This window comes from Coenobita brevimanus, chromosome 101 (assembly GCF_032717465.1).
Source record: "Coenobita brevimanus isolate Jiangsu-jjx chromosome 101, ASM3271746v2, whole genome shotgun sequence".
Lineage (NCBI taxonomy): Eukaryota > Metazoa > Arthropoda > Malacostraca > Decapoda > Coenobitidae > Coenobita > Coenobita brevimanus.
The window spans coordinates 4,992,501-5,010,976 of NC_137054.1; the positions used below are offsets into that span (position 1 = coordinate 4,992,501).

The following is an 18,476-nucleotide window of genomic DNA, read 5'->3' on the forward strand; positions in this document are numbered from 1 at the left end:
AACACTTCCTTTTCGCTGTCTTATAGTTATTTCAGATACTATACAAACTTTATTAACCTGATCAATAACTACTGCATAAATAACATTTCGGAAGGGCAGATTAATGAATGAGATTAGCCTTACTGAAGAAGAATGCTTATTTTAACAAAAGACAACAAAAAAATCACATCCAGCTGTATATTCATAATACAGAAGAGAATAAGAAACTTGAGACATTAGAAAAAAAAGATGTATGGGCTTTTCTCACTCTTCGAGCTGAATTTTTTGGGACGAAGTCTGACAACCACCACTGACTCACATATTCGGTCATTTGCAGCTCAAAACATCTCTAAATTTTTCCTATTTGATTACTGACTTCCCAACAAAGGAGTGGCAAAGGTGAGATGGACGGTGTCAAATCATGTTGTTTATAATGCAATATTGAACATTATGGCGATTCTATCAGCACCAAGAAGTCAAGATCAGATTGGGAAAGACAAGACTGGATCCTGTTTGCAGATCTCATTGCCCGAAACACCACATATGTCTTTCAACAGTCATGTGGACATCAGTATCACGTCAGTATTTCGGCACTCCAGTTTGCAAAGGATTTTCTGACTCTAGCTGTACATCCACTTGCCAGTCTTCTGTCCCCTTTGTGTTGTAGCCATCGCAACAGTGCAACAAACTTCTCTTAAGTAATCAGAAAGAAGTGCTACAGGTAAAGTACACTATAGTTTATGTGCCGTGCGAAGTGCCTCCTTCTCTCATACTCACATATTGATACAACACGGAGATGAGAGACACTGGACCGTATTATCGTGGCCTTGGAAGCTCTGTAGTATCTCTTCCTTAGTTGTATATTTCTGTACATGGTACGGTACGTCAATTACACAGTTTATGCAAATTATATTGATTATGTATATATATATATATATATATATATATATATATATATATATATATATATATATATATATATATATATATATATATATATATATAAGTTAAGTTAAAGTTAATATTATGATGTAATATGCAAAACAAATCACCAAGGGACAGATATTAGAAGGCCTGCCAAGCTCGCAGCATTACAGTCCACTGTGTGCATATCAGTTAAAGTAAGAATATTATAGTGAGTCGCGGGTCTATGTGTGCAGCATATTCCTTAACATGTCTACTTACCGGTATTGTGGTTATGAGATAAGTAAGACAAGTTAGGCTGTTCAGCATACTTATGACCTCAAATATGGCTACTGTTATGATTGTTTTAAATATAACAAATAATTCAGTGGAAGAAGTGAAAAAAAAAAAAATGGTCAGTGAGAAAACAATCCGTCATCTATCTTAACTACATGGACTATCTCATGAACAGAAGATTTCAGTATTAGAGGGAAAGTGATTCAGTTTATTTATATGAAGAACTACCAGAACTGCCAGTTTCAAAAGATTAGAAGATTCCGATATATCCAGCCAACATTCTAGATAACTTGGCTACCTATATATCTAACAGTGGTATAAATATTCCAGGATATCAAAGTGAAGAATGATACATTTTAGTTATTCAGCAGATAATGGAAGGCCATTTCGTACTTACATAACTATAACCACATGCATTCTTCTTCTTCTTCCACTGCCTAAAGCAATTGATACATTCCCAGTGTTTATGTATTCTGTGCTTAGCATCAGTGTACCAGGTATCCAGAAGCAGTTGATGGAGTCCGAGAATCTATGTACTTCACCCTTTACTTTGATATTTCCAAAAGCAACGAACAGATTCTGAGCATCCATACACTCCTTGAATAATCCATCTTCTCAAGAGTCACTCTGTTCACCATAACAAGCTATCGCATCTTCTTGAGCATCCCGGCAACTACATACTGTGTGTTCCCTATTTAACCCAACATCCGTATTCTTAAAACAGAGATGGCAAAGGCGTAGGCAAGCCCCCAACTTTCGAAAGCCTTATTTGAAATCCATGATGATAGTATGGCGTGTCTGTATTCGCTTCATCACTGTAGTGAATGTACTTTGTAATGTGACATGCAAGTTACCAATTTCTAACTCTCACAACAGTTTCATATATTATTGGCTGTACGTGGGGCTTGTATTCCTAAACCAGAACCAATGCTCGCAAGTGTTCCATGAATGACTGTCAGAAAATGGGGCCTGCTGACACCTCGCCCTCTCACTTTTAAATATACGGCCATGAGTCTCCTCCCCGTCAGCGTCACTCGAAGGACTTCTCGTTGAGCCACGGCCTGAAGATGGGAAGGTTGTTGGGGTACTGGGCGCCTCTCTTCTTCTTGAGTGTGCCATCGGAGTTCCGGTATGGGTAGGTGGCCATCATGATCGGAAGCTGAAGTTTGATCTCCTTCTCCAGGTTGCTCGGCTCGATGATGAACTATGGGAGATTAATGAGGGTTAGGAGAGCTTTGGAATACAGTCTGAACATATTTATAAGTTAGCTGTTATACTGTATATGATCTCTGTACTTCGTGATGGAAAAGGGAGCTTTGGGCATAATCTGGGAATACATTTGTTACCCATTTGTTCAATCTGTAATCTATCATTATGTGGTTGATAGCATGCTATGGTGCCAAGGACGGCTGGGAGGATAGTTAGATCATCCCTATTTTACTTTGTAGTCTATAAACTGGAGCTGTGTAATGATGACGAGGATTAGGAAAGCCTGGAGTAAAGTATAAACATCAGTATAATCTATCTGTAAGGAAAATCTGAAAAATACCAGCTTAATATGCTTTAAACATTGCTATTGCTACCAATTTCCATTACACTCGAGAACAATGAACTAATGAATGGAAACTAAAACTGGAAACAGAACTGCTGACGATAATATGTGCAGGAAGTTTCTTACTGTCAGCTAGGATTACAATCAGCAGAATCTTTTTCAAAAATCTCCCTTTTTTGTGGTGCATCATAAGAATGGACTATGACTTCCTAAGGCAATGGAATCAGAGATAATTCACCGCATGGAAAAGGATTAACTTTTCTTATGATTGCATCTTGACAATTTCCCCCAACTCACAAATTATAAAACCCTCATCAAAACGACGTTGCACTGTATCCGAATTATGTATATTCAGTATAATTCCCTCAGATTGGTGGGGGGCATCAGATGTACACAAACGTGCTTGCAAAAATCTATCTACGTGTCTACACATCCTTATGAAGCTATAGGAAAATCATAAAAAAGAAGACCATACAAATCTCAACCAACCTCCACGCCCAAATCTCACGCCACGATACTTACAAACACGTCGTACTGTATCCTGATGAGATGACATCCCCTGAGGTTGGTGGGTGGCAGCGGAGGGACGTACAGCTGCTCATACTTCCAGTCGTCTGTGTCGGAGGGCCGCACCTTCCCTCGTGACACTGATGACAGTTCTCGAGTCTCAGTCTGGATCACTTTTGTCTTGGAGATGTACTGGATCGTCTGCAAGGGAGGCAAGACGTGTTACCATCATGATCATCGTCATGATAGTTATCATCGTCATCTCCAATACCATCATCATTGTCATTGTTTTCATTCTCTTACACCCGTTTGCCATTGTTACCTGACATGGAGTACTGAACTTCCTCTGAGTGTGAAAAAATTATTAACGCTTCCTAGCTAAATAAAACGGTTTGTCTGTAGCCCAGTGAAAAGGCTAAGTGTCCTCTGACGGACTAAATGGAGACTGATTGATCGGAGTATAAAAATGCAACGTTCCTGGTAAAACTTGCACGGTGAGATATTGGAAGAGATAACTGAATGGAATTTGCGTTCACGGCATCTGTGTGAAGGAGACCAGAATAAAGTTTTGAAACGGGGATGAACTTTTAACACTGACCGAAAATTTGCGTTGTGGATAGTTGGGACTGCCTCTGAATATGAAAATAAAAATATAAATGAATTTTTTTATGTTTATATGAAGGGAGATGGAGTAGGATTTTTGCATACTGGCTGACTTTGGCTTGGGTTGAGATTGTGTATGCGAAAAACATGGCTCCTCAAGGTTGAAGATGACGATCTGTAGACTTCCAAGAATCATGTTTGCAAATCACATGAAATCAGAGTTCTGAGCAGCATTTAAATAGGCCAAAGACTCCTCTCTGATTACTGTACAAAGAAAAGTCAACATGTCGTAATACAGTTCGGAGAATAATCCGTCTGTGGCGGTGGGGGGGGGGAAACAGAAGAACAGAATGTCGTGCAGCATATTAAGAGTTACTGTGACACATGCTGAATAAAAAAAGAACTTGCTACATTTTCCTTAGATTGAGGGTAATAATGTATAAAATCGTGTGTGTGAGGAAGGACAAAAAACTAGAATTTTAGCCTAAAAGAGAAAGCACCTAAAAACTGGCTTTGAATTTATGGGAAGAAACTATAGGATTATATTATGACCAGTAACATCAATGCACGAGGTTGTCTATCAAGGAGGAACTGTTATAATCATTGTGCAATGATACTCGGAATGTATGTGGTCCCGAGTATACAGGGAAGAACTTTGCACTTTATATCGAATCGTGAGGATAATTATGAACTGAATCGGTTATAATTTCCAGTGAGTAGCTAAAAATGCTGACTGGCAAAATGCACTGAAACTTTTGACAACAGCTACCCTGTTCATCCTAAATTTCTCCTAGCACTGGTCAAATTTTTCCATGATTATAAATGCACAGTGAAATATTGAGAGAAAGCACGATAATGACGAGAGTAACAAATATACTTCTTCCCATTCACCCGCCCTTTTGCCTTTTCTCGCCCACATTTATCACCGCTCACCCATACCCACAACCCTCTCCCACCCACCCACCTCGGTCAAACAAGCTCTGGTCCTCTTGATGGTGACTTTGCTCTGGTTGTGTACTCGTGCCCAGATGCTGATGGTCTCGCCGGGCACGTACCCTCCGCGGTCCAGCCTGACGCGGCACGACACGGGGCCCTGGGAAAAGCACGTCATACCCAGCTTGTGCTCGATCTCGCAGTGGAAGGGTTGCTGTGGAAGAGGCGGAAAGTAAGGCAGTGGGTTAGACCTGAGATGACCTAATGGAAAAATCATAGCCATATGTAGAAAAGATTCACAAGAGGAGGTTGAACAGTCGAACAATGTGATACGCCAGAGATGGATAGAATGCTGGTGCTCCGGTTTCACTAGATCTCAGAATTCTACTTGTGACCGTCTTTCTTTGTTGACTCTGTCCAGTGCTTTAGAAACATGGAGAGCGGCCAAGCGCACTCTCCCAAGCATTTTCCTCTAACTTTCATCACCAGATCATCTATGCGATACACGTTGTACTATATATTGAAAGCTAAAAAGAAAACAAAAGGAAGGGAAAAAAAAAAAAAAGAGGGCTACGCAACATCCAGCCTTGGAGTTACCTGGATGGGGGGGGGGGGAACCTCAAGCAACCTCGTCTATGGCTCCTCCTGCAGACGGCCTAACGATATGTTCTGGATCATTGCCTGACACGGTTTTTGAAAAGGACAAAATTCTCCTGGCTCACAGTTTAGGATTGTTTAATTTTGCAACAATAAAGTCATCAATTTGTGTACTTCAAGGCCCAATAAAATCAAGACATGCTGAGTGGCCCAAGAACTGCAATGGTACTTGAACCGAAATGATCCGAGATTAATTAATATGTTTGTTTGAACTGTGATGACCTGAGATTAGCTAAGGTTCCGATAGGTTTCATTTTTATTCTTGCCAGTAAATAACGCTTGTAGTCTTACTTCCTCTCGTTTTCTCGTGACTTCCTCACTTCGTTGGTGGTCATTAATGATGAGAGAGAAGAGGGTTATAACTCAGAATCCAAACAACTGCCAGCGAAATTGACATTGTATTACCACTGAAAGGAGCCTAAAATATTTGCACTAAAAAGAGTGTACAGCATATTATTAATAATGCTCATAACTTGCTTCCTTCTGTATATTTTACCTGCAATAATAATATCGCACATTGGCTTAGAGGTGAAATATGATTTAATGGAGAATGGAAATTGTTCTGTAAATGCATATATGTAGTTACAGTATTTCCTTAAATGACATTTTACTTTATAGTATCTTGTGGAAAACTAAAGCAAATAATTAGATGTATTTTTCAAGCAAACATATGATAAAGTAAATACTATGCAGTAAGTATGCATAAGAGTAAATATGTACATATCTTTTGACTGAATCCATCTATCTACGTATCTCTATCTGTCTGTCTATTGTCTATCTATCAATCTGTCTATCTACCTATCTGTTTACAAAACCGCATCCACTCACCGCCAGGATGGAAGGTTCAAGGTTGAGATCGATGGGGTTCATGACAATAAAGACCTGCTGGTTCTTGTGGGTGAGGCCGTTGGGTTCCCTGAGCGCCGCCTTGCAGAAGTACTGGACCCACCCGTGCTTTCCCAGGAAGGTGGAGGGAAGGCCGAGGGGCAGACCCAGCTTGAAAGGGAAGCTGTGGATGCCAGGCGACAGCAGGATGGGGCTCTGACCTGTGGGAGGCACCGGTGAAGGAAATTAGTTACCACAAGATATCAGTGCTGAAGACACAGCAAATTGGTCACTTTGTGAATCATGTGTGTCTGCTAAGGTCTTGGTGTTCTTCAGCTGTTGCAGTTTAGCTCCTCCATTAGGACGACGTGTTATGTATTTTTCTTTTTGCTACCGCCACATGACTATTTTCAACTTAGGAACAACTGCATGTGTTGAATACGTTAATGAAGTCTGTAGCTAACTCATCTTGTTCGCAAACTTTCTCAAGTTAAATAAAATCACCTGACAGTAGGAAGTACAACATACAGATGTGCTCGAACTAAGGGTTAAGACAAGTTTTGGTTCTCTGCATTATTAACTCTTCTGGAACACCAATCCGACCTGTCTGAAGGAGTTTGTGGTTTATATACCTTCGATTTATAACAAAATTAACACTTCGCGCCACTTTACTAGCGACAAAGTAATTTAAAGATTAAGTTAAACTTAAAGGTAGAAACTTTCTACTGGTAAGTGCAGCAGACCGCTGGTTTCTCTAACCCAGAAAAAATTACTGATTGTATCCTTGTTTATGTCAGTGTTGATGCAAAGGAAAAAGTAATTCTCAACAGCTGCTGAAAGTTAAGTTGATATTCAAGTAAAAACAGGAAGATTAAGGTGACTCTATCATTGAGACTTGCTGAGGTATTTTAATGCAACATACAGTCATAAACACAAGTACCTTATTAGTAGTCATTCATAAATACAATACTGGTTATGTAAGTAAAGAAGGCCAGCTGATCAACAGAAAAGTATTACTAAGTAGCAGCATCCAAAACAGTGTGGTTGTGGTTCTCTTTCTGGTTTTAGATTTAACTGTTGCTTCTGGGAAAGTGTATCTAAGATAAAGGACACGGTAAACATTTAACGTGTTACTCAATAGCCTGTGTTGATGATCTCTGCCTTAGTGCTGATATCGTAAGACAGGGCGTATCTCACTGTAACACTAAACTGTCGTAACAAATACTGAAACAATTACTCCAGAAAAAAATGAAGGTATCCCCTGACATCCATTCCTTAGCTTTCTCTGTTACTTTCCTCCGAAGACGTTATCTATGAACAAAATGCTTCCAGAAAAAAATTCATAATTCTAACATTACTGAATCCTCAGATACCCTTACAGTGCAATGTGTTGAAAGGCAATAAGTAACATGTGGCAATATGAGTGAAGGTGTGGTTCCTCATGGATGTCACTGCAAATCTCGAAATGCGCAAGATTCACATCGCTCTCCCAGTTCTTTTGTGGTGTTAAAACATGTCGTGTTTTTGTAGTCTCCTCCATGTTTACTTAGCAGTGCACAGTACACCTGAATTTAGATGTTCATTCGTGTACTCCCTTCCCACAGAAACAATGAAATAAAAAAAAATAATAATTCCTATCGAGCAAAAACATAAGGCATTTGTGTAGGATACTAAGTGTCATAAGGGACGCCTGAAGTATTTTTGTACTCCTCACGGACAACAGCTTCTGGGAGGTGACCATAGTTTGCTTTTTATGTTGACTAAGAATATTTAGAATTTACACATCACAACTAGTTAATCAGAGTACTTGCTCACGTTAATGCTAATTACTGCAATAGTCCCAAAGCTTAGTAGGAGGCAACGAGCTCGCAGAGTTGCAAAAACAATCAGATTAGTTTCGCAAGGGACTCTCGTGCGGCTGAGTCTCTGCAGATATCAGATTAGGCGTAAAAATTCACTGGAGCTTTGCGATTGGTGAGGCAGTGGAAAAGCTGGGTCTTAAACTTGGGAATGTTATGGGAAGATCAAAGCGGGGACACACTGAGGACACTGACAAAATAGGTGGGGAATAAAATGGACACCAGTAAGGGGACCGTATAGGCACGCAGTATAGGATCATGGTGAGGACACCATTAAAATTGGGGGACTTATGGAACAAAGTAGAGACGGGAAAAGTGTGATATCATTGATAACACCAGGGGTCAGAGGACAAATTCAGTGAGACACTAAGACAGAAGAGGACTTATTCAAGGGAGACGCCAAGAAAGAGGGGAACTTACTGGGGACACCAAGAAAGGGTGGAACTTATGGGGGACACCAAGAAAGAGGGGGACTAAATATGGCGATCACAAAAAGAGAGGGGAACTTATTATGAGGAAAAGACAGGGAGGGGAATTATTATGGGTAAAAAAAAGAGAGAGAGAGAAAATTATTGGGAACATCAAGACAGACGGGGAATTACGGGGAACACAAAGAAAGAGGAAGACTTATTATGGGGGAGGAGAGCACTAGAAGAGAGAGGGACGTATTATGACGGACACCAGGGGGGGAAAGGGGGGACACGTTATGGGTGAAGACCAAGACAGAGGGGGAACTTACCGCGGGGACCTTTCTCTTCTTGTGGCTCCATGGGGAATCGTTCGTCTGCAAAGAATGGATGTTACTACCGCGGAGACACGGATCCGATAGTCCCCCTCTTTCATGCACTCTTACTCCCTTCCTTATCAGTCATGTATCTTTTTTATCTTGTATTTATCTCTTCATAAACATTAATTTTGTATTATAAACATCAAGAATTTTGTACCCCACTCACCTGTTGTGTCTTCCCTCCATTAGCTTAGTTTTCTTTATATCTTCCATTCAGCCCATCCCATCTTTTCCTTAAACAGCCAGGTACCTTAATCACATTATCAATTCCTTTTTCTTACCTTCTCCATTCCCTTCGTTATCAGTTACTTGTTTCTTCACCTGCTTGAGACATCTTCTGTCTTACTTACCTCCTGAATCAGCTTTTTCTTTACCATACCTGTTCCTTCTTTGTCTTGTAATCGTTGTCTTCCTTGTGATATCTTTTGCGTTTACTCTGTTTTATTTCCGCTTCTTTATTCAATTACAATTACTTACCCTTTTCTTTCTCTTCTTTTTCTAATCGTGACAAACTTTTCCTTACATTTTTCCCGCATATTACCTTCTCTCTCTCTCTCTCTCTCTCTCTCTCTCTCTCTCTCTCTCTCTCTCTCTCTCTCTCTCTCTTTCATCTTTCTCTTTCTGTCTTTTTTTTCTTCCCTCCATCTCTGTCTGTCTGTCTGATCTCTCTCTCTCTCTCTCTCTCTCTCTCTCTCTCTCACTCACACACACACACACACACACACACACACCATGCCTCACCTGGTTCTCCAAGTAGCCTCATGCGGAAGTCAATGTAATTCTCCTTATCCGAGAAGACGTGCTGGCGTCTGTCTGTCACCCTCACCACACCCTCGCCAACCACGTGGAAGTACACCCCTGCGGAGGAAGAGATGGGTTAATGGCAAGGAGGAATATTGGTGACGTGATACAGGACTAATGTGTGTGTGTGTGTGTGTGTGTGTGTGTGTGTGTGTGAGAGAGAGAGAGAGAGAGAGAGAGAGAGAGAAACAGAGAGAGAGAGAGAGAGAGAGAATCGCCCTCAAGCCATCAGAATAAACTGCTATTAATTTGTGATACAAATCGAATTGGACCTCCAAGTGAGCACAGGTTAGCCAGCTCATGTAAATGCCCTTGAATGCACGGGAATAGTCTCTTAAGAACCTGTAATGGACCAGCTACCATCAAACTGACGTAGACAAAACTGGATCTCTGGTAAACACAAGAGACTTCATACTGACCTTGGAATCTGCTTATACGATTGAACTGAATTATCTTCTTTAGTACTGGACAGGTTTGCTTGTAAGCTTTATCACTATGGCCGAGACTCGTCGTTTGGTGAAGATAGTTTTCTTGCTTTTCTGATTCTTGTTGCACATCCACACACGCACACTTAGATAATATGTTGTTAATCATATCTAATCAGTCGGGGAAACTACTGCTGACAAATAACCCAGGCTGGATCTGCTAAATAGTCAACATCGCTCTGGCTCCTGAAAGCGAATCTGTGCATGCCCATACGCATCTCCTTCCTTACAGGGTTAACATCCACGGAAACTGACACAAGCCAAACTGGTTCTACTAGTGGATAAAACCTGGTTCCATGGGCGCCTAAATTCTTTCCTGCGTTATAAGGCAAAATATAACTACTACTCGTATACATAAGTCATACTTGGCATCGGAGTGAACACAGCGTTTTGTTTTAGGCTCGTGAATGTACAAAAGCGCTGAACCCTTTTCGTGCGATGACGTCTCTAGTGTATTCTTGCTACAGCCGGAAAAATATACTTCTTGCTTTACAATCCTTACCTTCAACTTCTAGAATTAGATATTATATTGACAGTCTTCTCTGTAACAAGCAGCCTCGAAAGGATCACTGGGTCTGTTGCTATTTTCTTTCCTTTGCACTCCTTTGTATATACAAATCAATTTATCTATCTATCTATCTATCTATCTATCTAATCTATCTATCTATCCATCAATCAATCTATATATGTATATATGTAATCAATCTATCTATCTATCCAGCTATCTATATATATATGTATATATGTAATCTATCTATCTATCTATCTATCTATCCCTATATAGATGTAATCTATCTATCTATCTATCTATCTGTACGCTCACCTCTCGTAATTAGGGCAATATGCAGAATAAAAAGCTAACGTGTCATCTTCGTCCTCAAAACGTTTAAGAACAAAGTTATTACATGCTTACCCTGCTAATAAAAAGGTGGGAGTGACAAGCGAAGAAGATGGGGGAAGAGGTAGGGGGCCCTGAGCTGACCCACAAACCCTGACCTAGAGGATGGGGGTGGGGGGGAAAGGGGAGATGGAGGTGAGAGGGAATCGGGAAGGGGTCTGAGGGGGTATGAGAGAAGGAAGGGGTTTGAGGGGGGAAGGGGGAAGGGGTGGGGGAAGTCGAGGGTTAAAAATATAGAGGGTGATGTACTGAAGGGTAGGTTACTAGAGGGAGGGGGAGGGGGTGGGGAGAGGATTAGGGTGAAGAGGGGAGAGGGTGATGTACTGGAAGGACTGGTGAGAGGTGAAGGAGGGGAGGTGTAGGTTTGAAGAGGGGAGGAGCAGAGGGTGTGGAGGGGAAGAAATGACGTACAGGAAGGAAGGAATGTTGAAGAGAGGGGAAGAAGGTAGCTTTAAGGGGAACAGGTGGGGTAGGCGAGGGTGATGTGAGCATGGGCGAAGAGGTGAGAGGGGCTGGGGAAGGTAATATGAAAGAAAATTAATATAAAAGGAAGGGAGAGGGAGGAGAAGGGAGGTTATGGTAGCTCAAGCAGTAAAGGAGTGGGCTGATCATGATAAAAGCGAAATATTGATCAAAGGCTGGGGCAGGGAACAGCTTGAAGGTTTAAATTGCGTTGGAACAGTCTCATTCTATCATTTTTTCTTTCTGTCTCTCTGGACCCTACCCCACCCCACCATGGGATGGGAAAGGAGTTCTGGATGATGATAATGATTATAATGATGATGATGATGATAATGATGATGATGGAACAGTAGCACATAATCCTTCGCAAGTCCTGCCTACACTCATACAAACACCACAGTCCTGAACGTGACAGCCGGAGCATGTAGTGTACCAAATAAGGACGATGAATATTGGCATCTAAGTGGTAATATGTGGAGGTGTGAGGCGCCATCTAGTGCGAGTAGAAGGACTGCTAGGACTCAGAAAATTGATTAAACAGCCAAGTCAGATTCACATTAAAAACACAAGGAAACTAAGAGGAAATGAGACGGTCAAAACGAAAAAGAACAGCAGATGTGAAAAGGAAAATACAAAAATCGTCAACTAACCCAGAAAAGAAAGAAAAAAAAATACTGGAGAGAGAGAGAGAGAGAGAGAGAGAGAGAGAGAGAGAGAGAGAGAGAGAGAGAGAGAGAGACAGACAGAGAGAGAGAGAGAGACAGAGAGAGAGACAGAGACAGAGAGACAGAGAGACTGGAGTACAGCAGGAAGGTACTAGAAGGAAAGGTACTGAAGAGGAAATGGGAAGGTGGAGCAAGAATTTATGACGTGGCGGTGAAAACGGAAATGGAAATTGGGTTTAATGATGTGGGAAATTCGTGTCCTATTTTTGATTACTCGCTTTATTGAGAGAGAGAGAGTGAGAGAGAGAGAGAGAGAGAATCACAAGGCTATATTTCTTTCAAGCTGATTACAGTGTCTAATAAATCTCACTCATGGCCAGCGTATCGTCGTTTCTTTTGCATTTCTCGTCACATATGTCTTGTTTATTTGGACTGATATTTTTTTTAGTGTTATGCAAGTCGATGTTCATTGCTATATTCATCATTCTTTTCAGTCAGCTATACCTATTTTTTTTCTTCTCGTGGTGATTTACTGGATTCTTTGAAAATTAGTGTGTGTGTGTGTGTGTGTGTGTGTGTGTGTGTGTGTGTGTGTGTGTGTGTGCTCTTTAGTTTTCCCTTCATTAACCACTCTTTTCATCTCTCTAACCAGCTCCATCAACCTTAATCAATCACCTATCCCGTAGCCACCATCTCTCCACATAATTTTTTTCTCCACCAGTCATACAAATTAGAAACTGAAAACCAATTTTACAAAGGCTCGGCTGCTGATAGGAACACTAAAATATCGGAAGCTGCCCATCTCTATCTACCATGGCGTCTCTGGTAGGTCATAAGGGGGTTAGGAGGAGGGTATGACGACACAAGACACAGATGGTGAAATGAGAGATGGTGATGGTTGTCAGCTGTATGGTGTAGGTTTGATTATTTAGTTGCTGAGGATAGGGGTCAGTCTGTAAGCATCCACTCCACTGACTCTGCGGCAGTTAGTGGGACTCAAACTCGTGTCAGCATCAAACCGACCTTATTACCGAGTAGGCCTTGGGGGACGTACAAGTTGCAGGCACGCGCGCAGTCTTCAGTGGTCATTTATAGTACAGTTATAACAATTAGATGAGGTCAGTCCGCATGATACAATGCGTAGTGTATGCAGCAGCGAGGCAGAGAAACCAAGCATATCCTCTCATCACGTGAATCCAATGTAACTGTGAGAAATATTGTGTCTTACTATACATCCCCGATATTTTTTTTAAGAATACGACTGCAAAAACATGTTCCTTAAAAAATAAGATGTAGATTAACCCCGGGCTTTCCTTAGTTTTCTTTAAGTTGTTCTTGTTAGCCAGCATGCCCTGTTACAGAACATATATCACAAGTACGTAGAAAGAGTCACATTTTTTAACTCAGTTTGTCACAAGTGAAATGACCGTCAGGAATAATAGCCCGACATTCCTTTCGCTATATATCTATCGCAGGCCGTCATAAGAACCAGAAGAAAGAGGGAGAGATATGATCAATCCCCCTCCTTCTAAATCACGCCCCTCCTCCGGTACCTCCGCATCCTCCATCATACTTACCCCATTCCATCACCCTCATTTCCCCCTTAATCCATACACGACTCTTCCATCTTCTCCAGCCCTTCCATCTCTCATGACGCTCCACTCCATCTTCTCTTTTCACCTTCAGCCATCCTCTTCACCTATTTCTCTATAATCCTCCTCTCGCCTCCACCTTTCTCCACGTTTCCTCTCAACCTTTCCTTCCACCCTGCCTCACCACCTTACTCTCCACCTACCTTCCCCACCTGTCTCTCCGCCAACTCATCTTTCTCTTCTTCTCACCTTCCCTCTCCACCTTTCTCTCCACCTGGCCACCTTTCTACACACATGTCGATCTCCCATCTATACTGCTCCACCTTCTCCTTTCGCCTTGCTCTCCGTTTCCCACCTTGCCTCTCCACTTTCCTCTCCTTTTACCTCTCCATCGTTCTTTCTTTTCCACCTCCCCACCTTTCTCTCCCCCTCCACTTGCCCCTCCACCCTCCTCTCTTTGCAAGGAGAGCAGAGTACCCTAGCGGTGGTGGTGGTGTTGGGGTCAAGGGTCAGGGGTCACAGGTCATCACGTCCCCCATGTACCCATCCCCTCCCCTACTCTCCCCTTACCCACCCAAGTACTCTTCTTTTTCCTGCTCCCTTCCACTCCCCTCCACTCCTCTCCTCTTCCTTGGCCTCCCCTTTCCATCTCTTCCCCACCCAAGTGCTCCTCCGCTTCTCCTCCCCTCCCCTTTTCTCCAACCTAGTGTTCCTTCTCCCCCTTTCCCCTCCCCTCCATATTTGTACGATTCCCCCCCTCATCCCTCCCCTCTCTACCTTGCTCATTTTCAGTGCTCACTCTAGATAGACAGACATATGATAGACTGAATGAGCGGTGTAAGGACTGATAGACTGACTGAGGTATTCTTTCAGAGCCTGATGGTTCACTTCATATTTCATACTGTCCCACATCAACCGACTTCAACTCCCTAGGCGATATCACTGGTTGTCGAATTAATAAAATATATACAGGTATACTTATTTACCTGTCTATCTATCTATCTATCTATCTATATGTATACAGAGAGAGAGAGAGAGAGAGAGAGAGAGAGAGAGAGAGAGAGAGGGAGAGAGAGAGAGAGAGAGAGAGAATGTGAACAAAGGGCGTGAGAGAGCTGTGTGGTGTACCTCTGGAGTCAAAGGAAATGACGGCAGCCAGTGCCCAGGTCACCCTTCCACCCTCCAGCTACAGAAGAGTGTTTAGACAAAGGGAACATTAATACCACTTAACTACCCATTCTCTCTCTCTCTCTCAGCTGGCTATGTTCTCATTTTTTTTTTTTCTCGCATTTGCCTCCTCAGTTCCTTCTCTCTTTCATTTTGTCTGTTCTTTTCAAATATGTATCTTTCCCGTTTCCTTTCATTCCCTTCTTCTCTCTGTCTTGTCTATTTTTTCCTTAAACTTTCTTTTTCTTACTATTACCCATTTATTTCTATTTAAATGTCTTTCCCCGTTTCATCAGATTCGTATTTTCCCTTCTTATATAAATTTCATTACTTTCTTCCTCATGTTTTTCATTCATTTTTTGTCTCTGCTTATCTCCATATTCCACACTATCACCATTCCGAGGTTTCTTTCTCTTGTCTCATGTTGCCATCTTTTCCTTGATACTCAAACGAATTCCTGTCTCAGAGATGGAAATGAAAATTATTTTGTTCCTTATTCCTCAAGTCACCTCACCATACCATCATTGTACTATAACTTCAGTCTCACCATACCGTCATCGTACAATAATACCAGTCTCATCATACCATTATCGTACCATAACACCAAGCTCACCATACCATCATCGCACCATAACACCAATCTCACCATACCGTCATCACACCATAACACCAATCTCACCATACCATCATCGTACCATAATGCCAGGCTCACCATACCATCATTGTACCATAATACCAAACTCACATACCATCATCGTACCATAATACCAATCTCACCATACCATCATTGTACCAGAATACCAACCTACCCATATCGTCATTCCACAATTGTATCCTCCCATCACCACACCACACCACACCACATTACCACACCACACTACCACTCCAAAAATAAATCACCACAGCCCTACCACGCAGTCAGGTCACCATCACAGAACACATCACAGCACACTATCACCACACTGCCACAGCACAACACCTCCCTTCCATATCTTATCACACTACCACCTACCGTCCTCCCACACTGTCGCACTACATCACACTACCACCCCACGGTGAACCACAATCCCCTAGCACAACACACCATCACCCTACCACACACCCCTACCTCCACCCTGTACAACACAACCACCTTGTTACTGTACCATCCCACCATCCTCTGCCACTCCCCCACTGATCCCAAGAGCCCGACATAACCTAGGCCTAGCAGAGCACAAAGGCAGTCCAGGTAAGTCGACCGACCATTTGCCTACTTTCTATTTATACTCCACTTGGAATTGCCCACAGGTACTCTTCTCCCACACAAAGGGTTACTTTAGAGGGAAATTACCTGTATTTCGTTATTTAGTACACTGATTTATAAAGAAATTATTTCCGAACATTGAAAGGAAATTTTAAGCTTGGTTCTGTAATATAGTATTTTATAAAAAATACAAATGTAGTGCTGCAGTTGTCCATGCTGATTGGTGATTGAGAAAATAGGAAAAATATTTCCGAATACTATTATTACAATTATTATTATTATTATTATTATTACTACTACTATTATTATTATTATTATTATTATTATTATTATTATTATTATTAATATTATTTCCATAATTTATTATTATCATCATCATTATCATTATTATAATTATTTTATAACAATTTTTTTTTTTTCTTATAAAGTGCATCATTTCACGACAACTGTGAACAAAAAACAGCCATAGGGGAAGGGCTGTGGGTGATCAGAGTACCCTCCACCCCTACCTGGCCACTACATTCACTGATACCATCTTCTGTCAGGCCTTATCGCTGAAGGAGCCACAGATGGAAAGACAGACTGAGAGAAAACTGGACTTCCTGTATTATATGGATAATCATTGTAATCATTAACGTTTTCATTGATCATATTAATAACAAAGATTTGTACCTTTTTATTAAATCGCATCAAAATGTCGTAATTCCTATACCTCATGTTATATATATATATATATATATATATATATATACACACACACACACAGAAGAGAGAGAGAGAGAGAGAGAGAGAGAGAGATGGCAGAAAAAATAAAACAAGAGGGAGGAAAATTCAAGTTTTACAAACAACAACAAATATAAAAAAGAATAAACACAGCACAAAAAATAAATAGAGAATGAATGAGAGAGTGAAGAAAGCGAGGTGTGATATCTGATGCTCACTGAAAACCAGGGGAGGCACAACCCAAGCTATCGACAGTACTAACGCTGATGGTTCCAGTTCACCGCGATGTGTTCACCATATTTACGGAAGAAACTCCATCCCCCGGCCATACAGTACCATACCACGCGACCGACCCATTTCCGTACACTGCCGCCCTTCCCATATAACGGTGTAATGGAAGGGGAGACGTAAGGTAAGGCCTGTGGGGTGGGGGTCCAGAGGTAAGCTATGGTAAGGAAAGTTAATTATTTCCTATTTTTCAGCCCTTATTTTTGCTCATTTCCTTCATCTTTCCTGTGGTTCTCTTCCTTTTCTTCTCTTTTATCCCTTTTCCTTTCTTTTCTCCATACCACTTTTTTCTTTCCTTCAAGCCGTCTTTTTTTTTTTCTGTTTTTCTTCCCTCTCTATGGCTTCTTCTTATTTAATTTTTCTTTTCCTTTTTTTGGGTTAAATACAGTTTCTTGGGAGAGATAAGAGTGGTCATTGTTTACTCTCTCTCTCTCTCTCTCTCTCTCTCTCTCTCTCTCACCCATACCACACAGTTATTCCAATTTCCTTTCGCCACCACCGCTGTTACGCCCACGCATTGTCTTTCTCGTATCTCCCACATAAAATTAGAACCACAGAGGCCAGCTAAGAGGCGAGAAATATGGTCCAGGCGGAATCACATTTTCCTTTTCCTGTGCTAAATTAAATTACCTTCCCCCCAGAAAATGAGAGAGAAATAATTACCATGAGGGTGGTATTGTCGCTGGCGTATCGTGTTCTGGTATCCCACTGTAATATCGATTAATAATTTCGCTAGCCCTTAACTAACCTTTACAAATTAATATTATTTTTCTCATCGCTTAATTAATTTGGGGGACATAATTTTCTCGCTTAAGTAGGTAAAAAAAGTAAGAAAAACGGGTAAATGAAAATATAATCCACTGAAAAAAAAAAAAAAAATGCTATTACTGTGCCCTTGTAATAAAAAAAGGCAAGGTGGACAAGAAGAGTGCAAAAATATCTGCTCATTTTAAAAGAGGTCTCTCGTAGTATGGAAGTTTGAGGCAGTTTTCAATATTCTCTTTCGGTACCACAACAATTTTTCTATTTCATTCTTTCTACCGCTAAACGATTGTATTCGGCTTAGAAGGGACTGCAGTGAAGGAGGTAAAACCAGTCTCGATGAATCCTTTCTGAATGACGACGGCATATTTTGATGTTGCTATTGTCAGGTGATTTTACTCACTATAGAGGCCCCTCGAAGAAATAGTAGTAGTTGTGGTAGTAGTAGTAGTAGTAGTGGTAGTTATTGTTGTTGTTGTTGTTGTCGT

The 18,476-nt window shown here is 41.2% G+C and overlaps 1 protein-coding gene across 2 annotated transcripts in view; it reads right to left on the bottom strand.

Moving 5' to 3' along the window:
• Nucleotides 1-2,139: 2,139 nt before the first annotated feature.
• Nucleotides 2,140-18,476, bottom strand: part of Vdup1 (arrestin family protein Vdup1) — a 146,879-nt gene continuing 130,542 nt past the window's right edge. The window contains exons 2-7 of one of the 2 annotated variants that reach the window (XM_080284263.1): nucleotides 9,644-9,760; nucleotides 8,855-8,899; nucleotides 6,260-6,477; nucleotides 4,806-4,988; nucleotides 3,254-3,439; nucleotides 2,140-2,383 (exon numbers count right to left, since the gene is read on the bottom strand). In XM_080284263.1, coding sequence (XP_080140389.1) covers nucleotides 2,210-2,383; nucleotides 3,254-3,439; nucleotides 4,806-4,988; nucleotides 6,260-6,477; nucleotides 8,855-8,899; nucleotides 9,644-9,760 — 923 coding nt within the window. In that variant the 3' untranslated portion in view covers nucleotides 2,140-2,209. The remainder of the gene's footprint in view (nucleotides 2,384-3,253; nucleotides 3,440-4,805; nucleotides 4,989-6,259; nucleotides 6,478-8,854; nucleotides 8,900-9,643; nucleotides 9,761-18,476) is intronic. The other variant, XM_080284264.1, reaches the window with a different exon arrangement.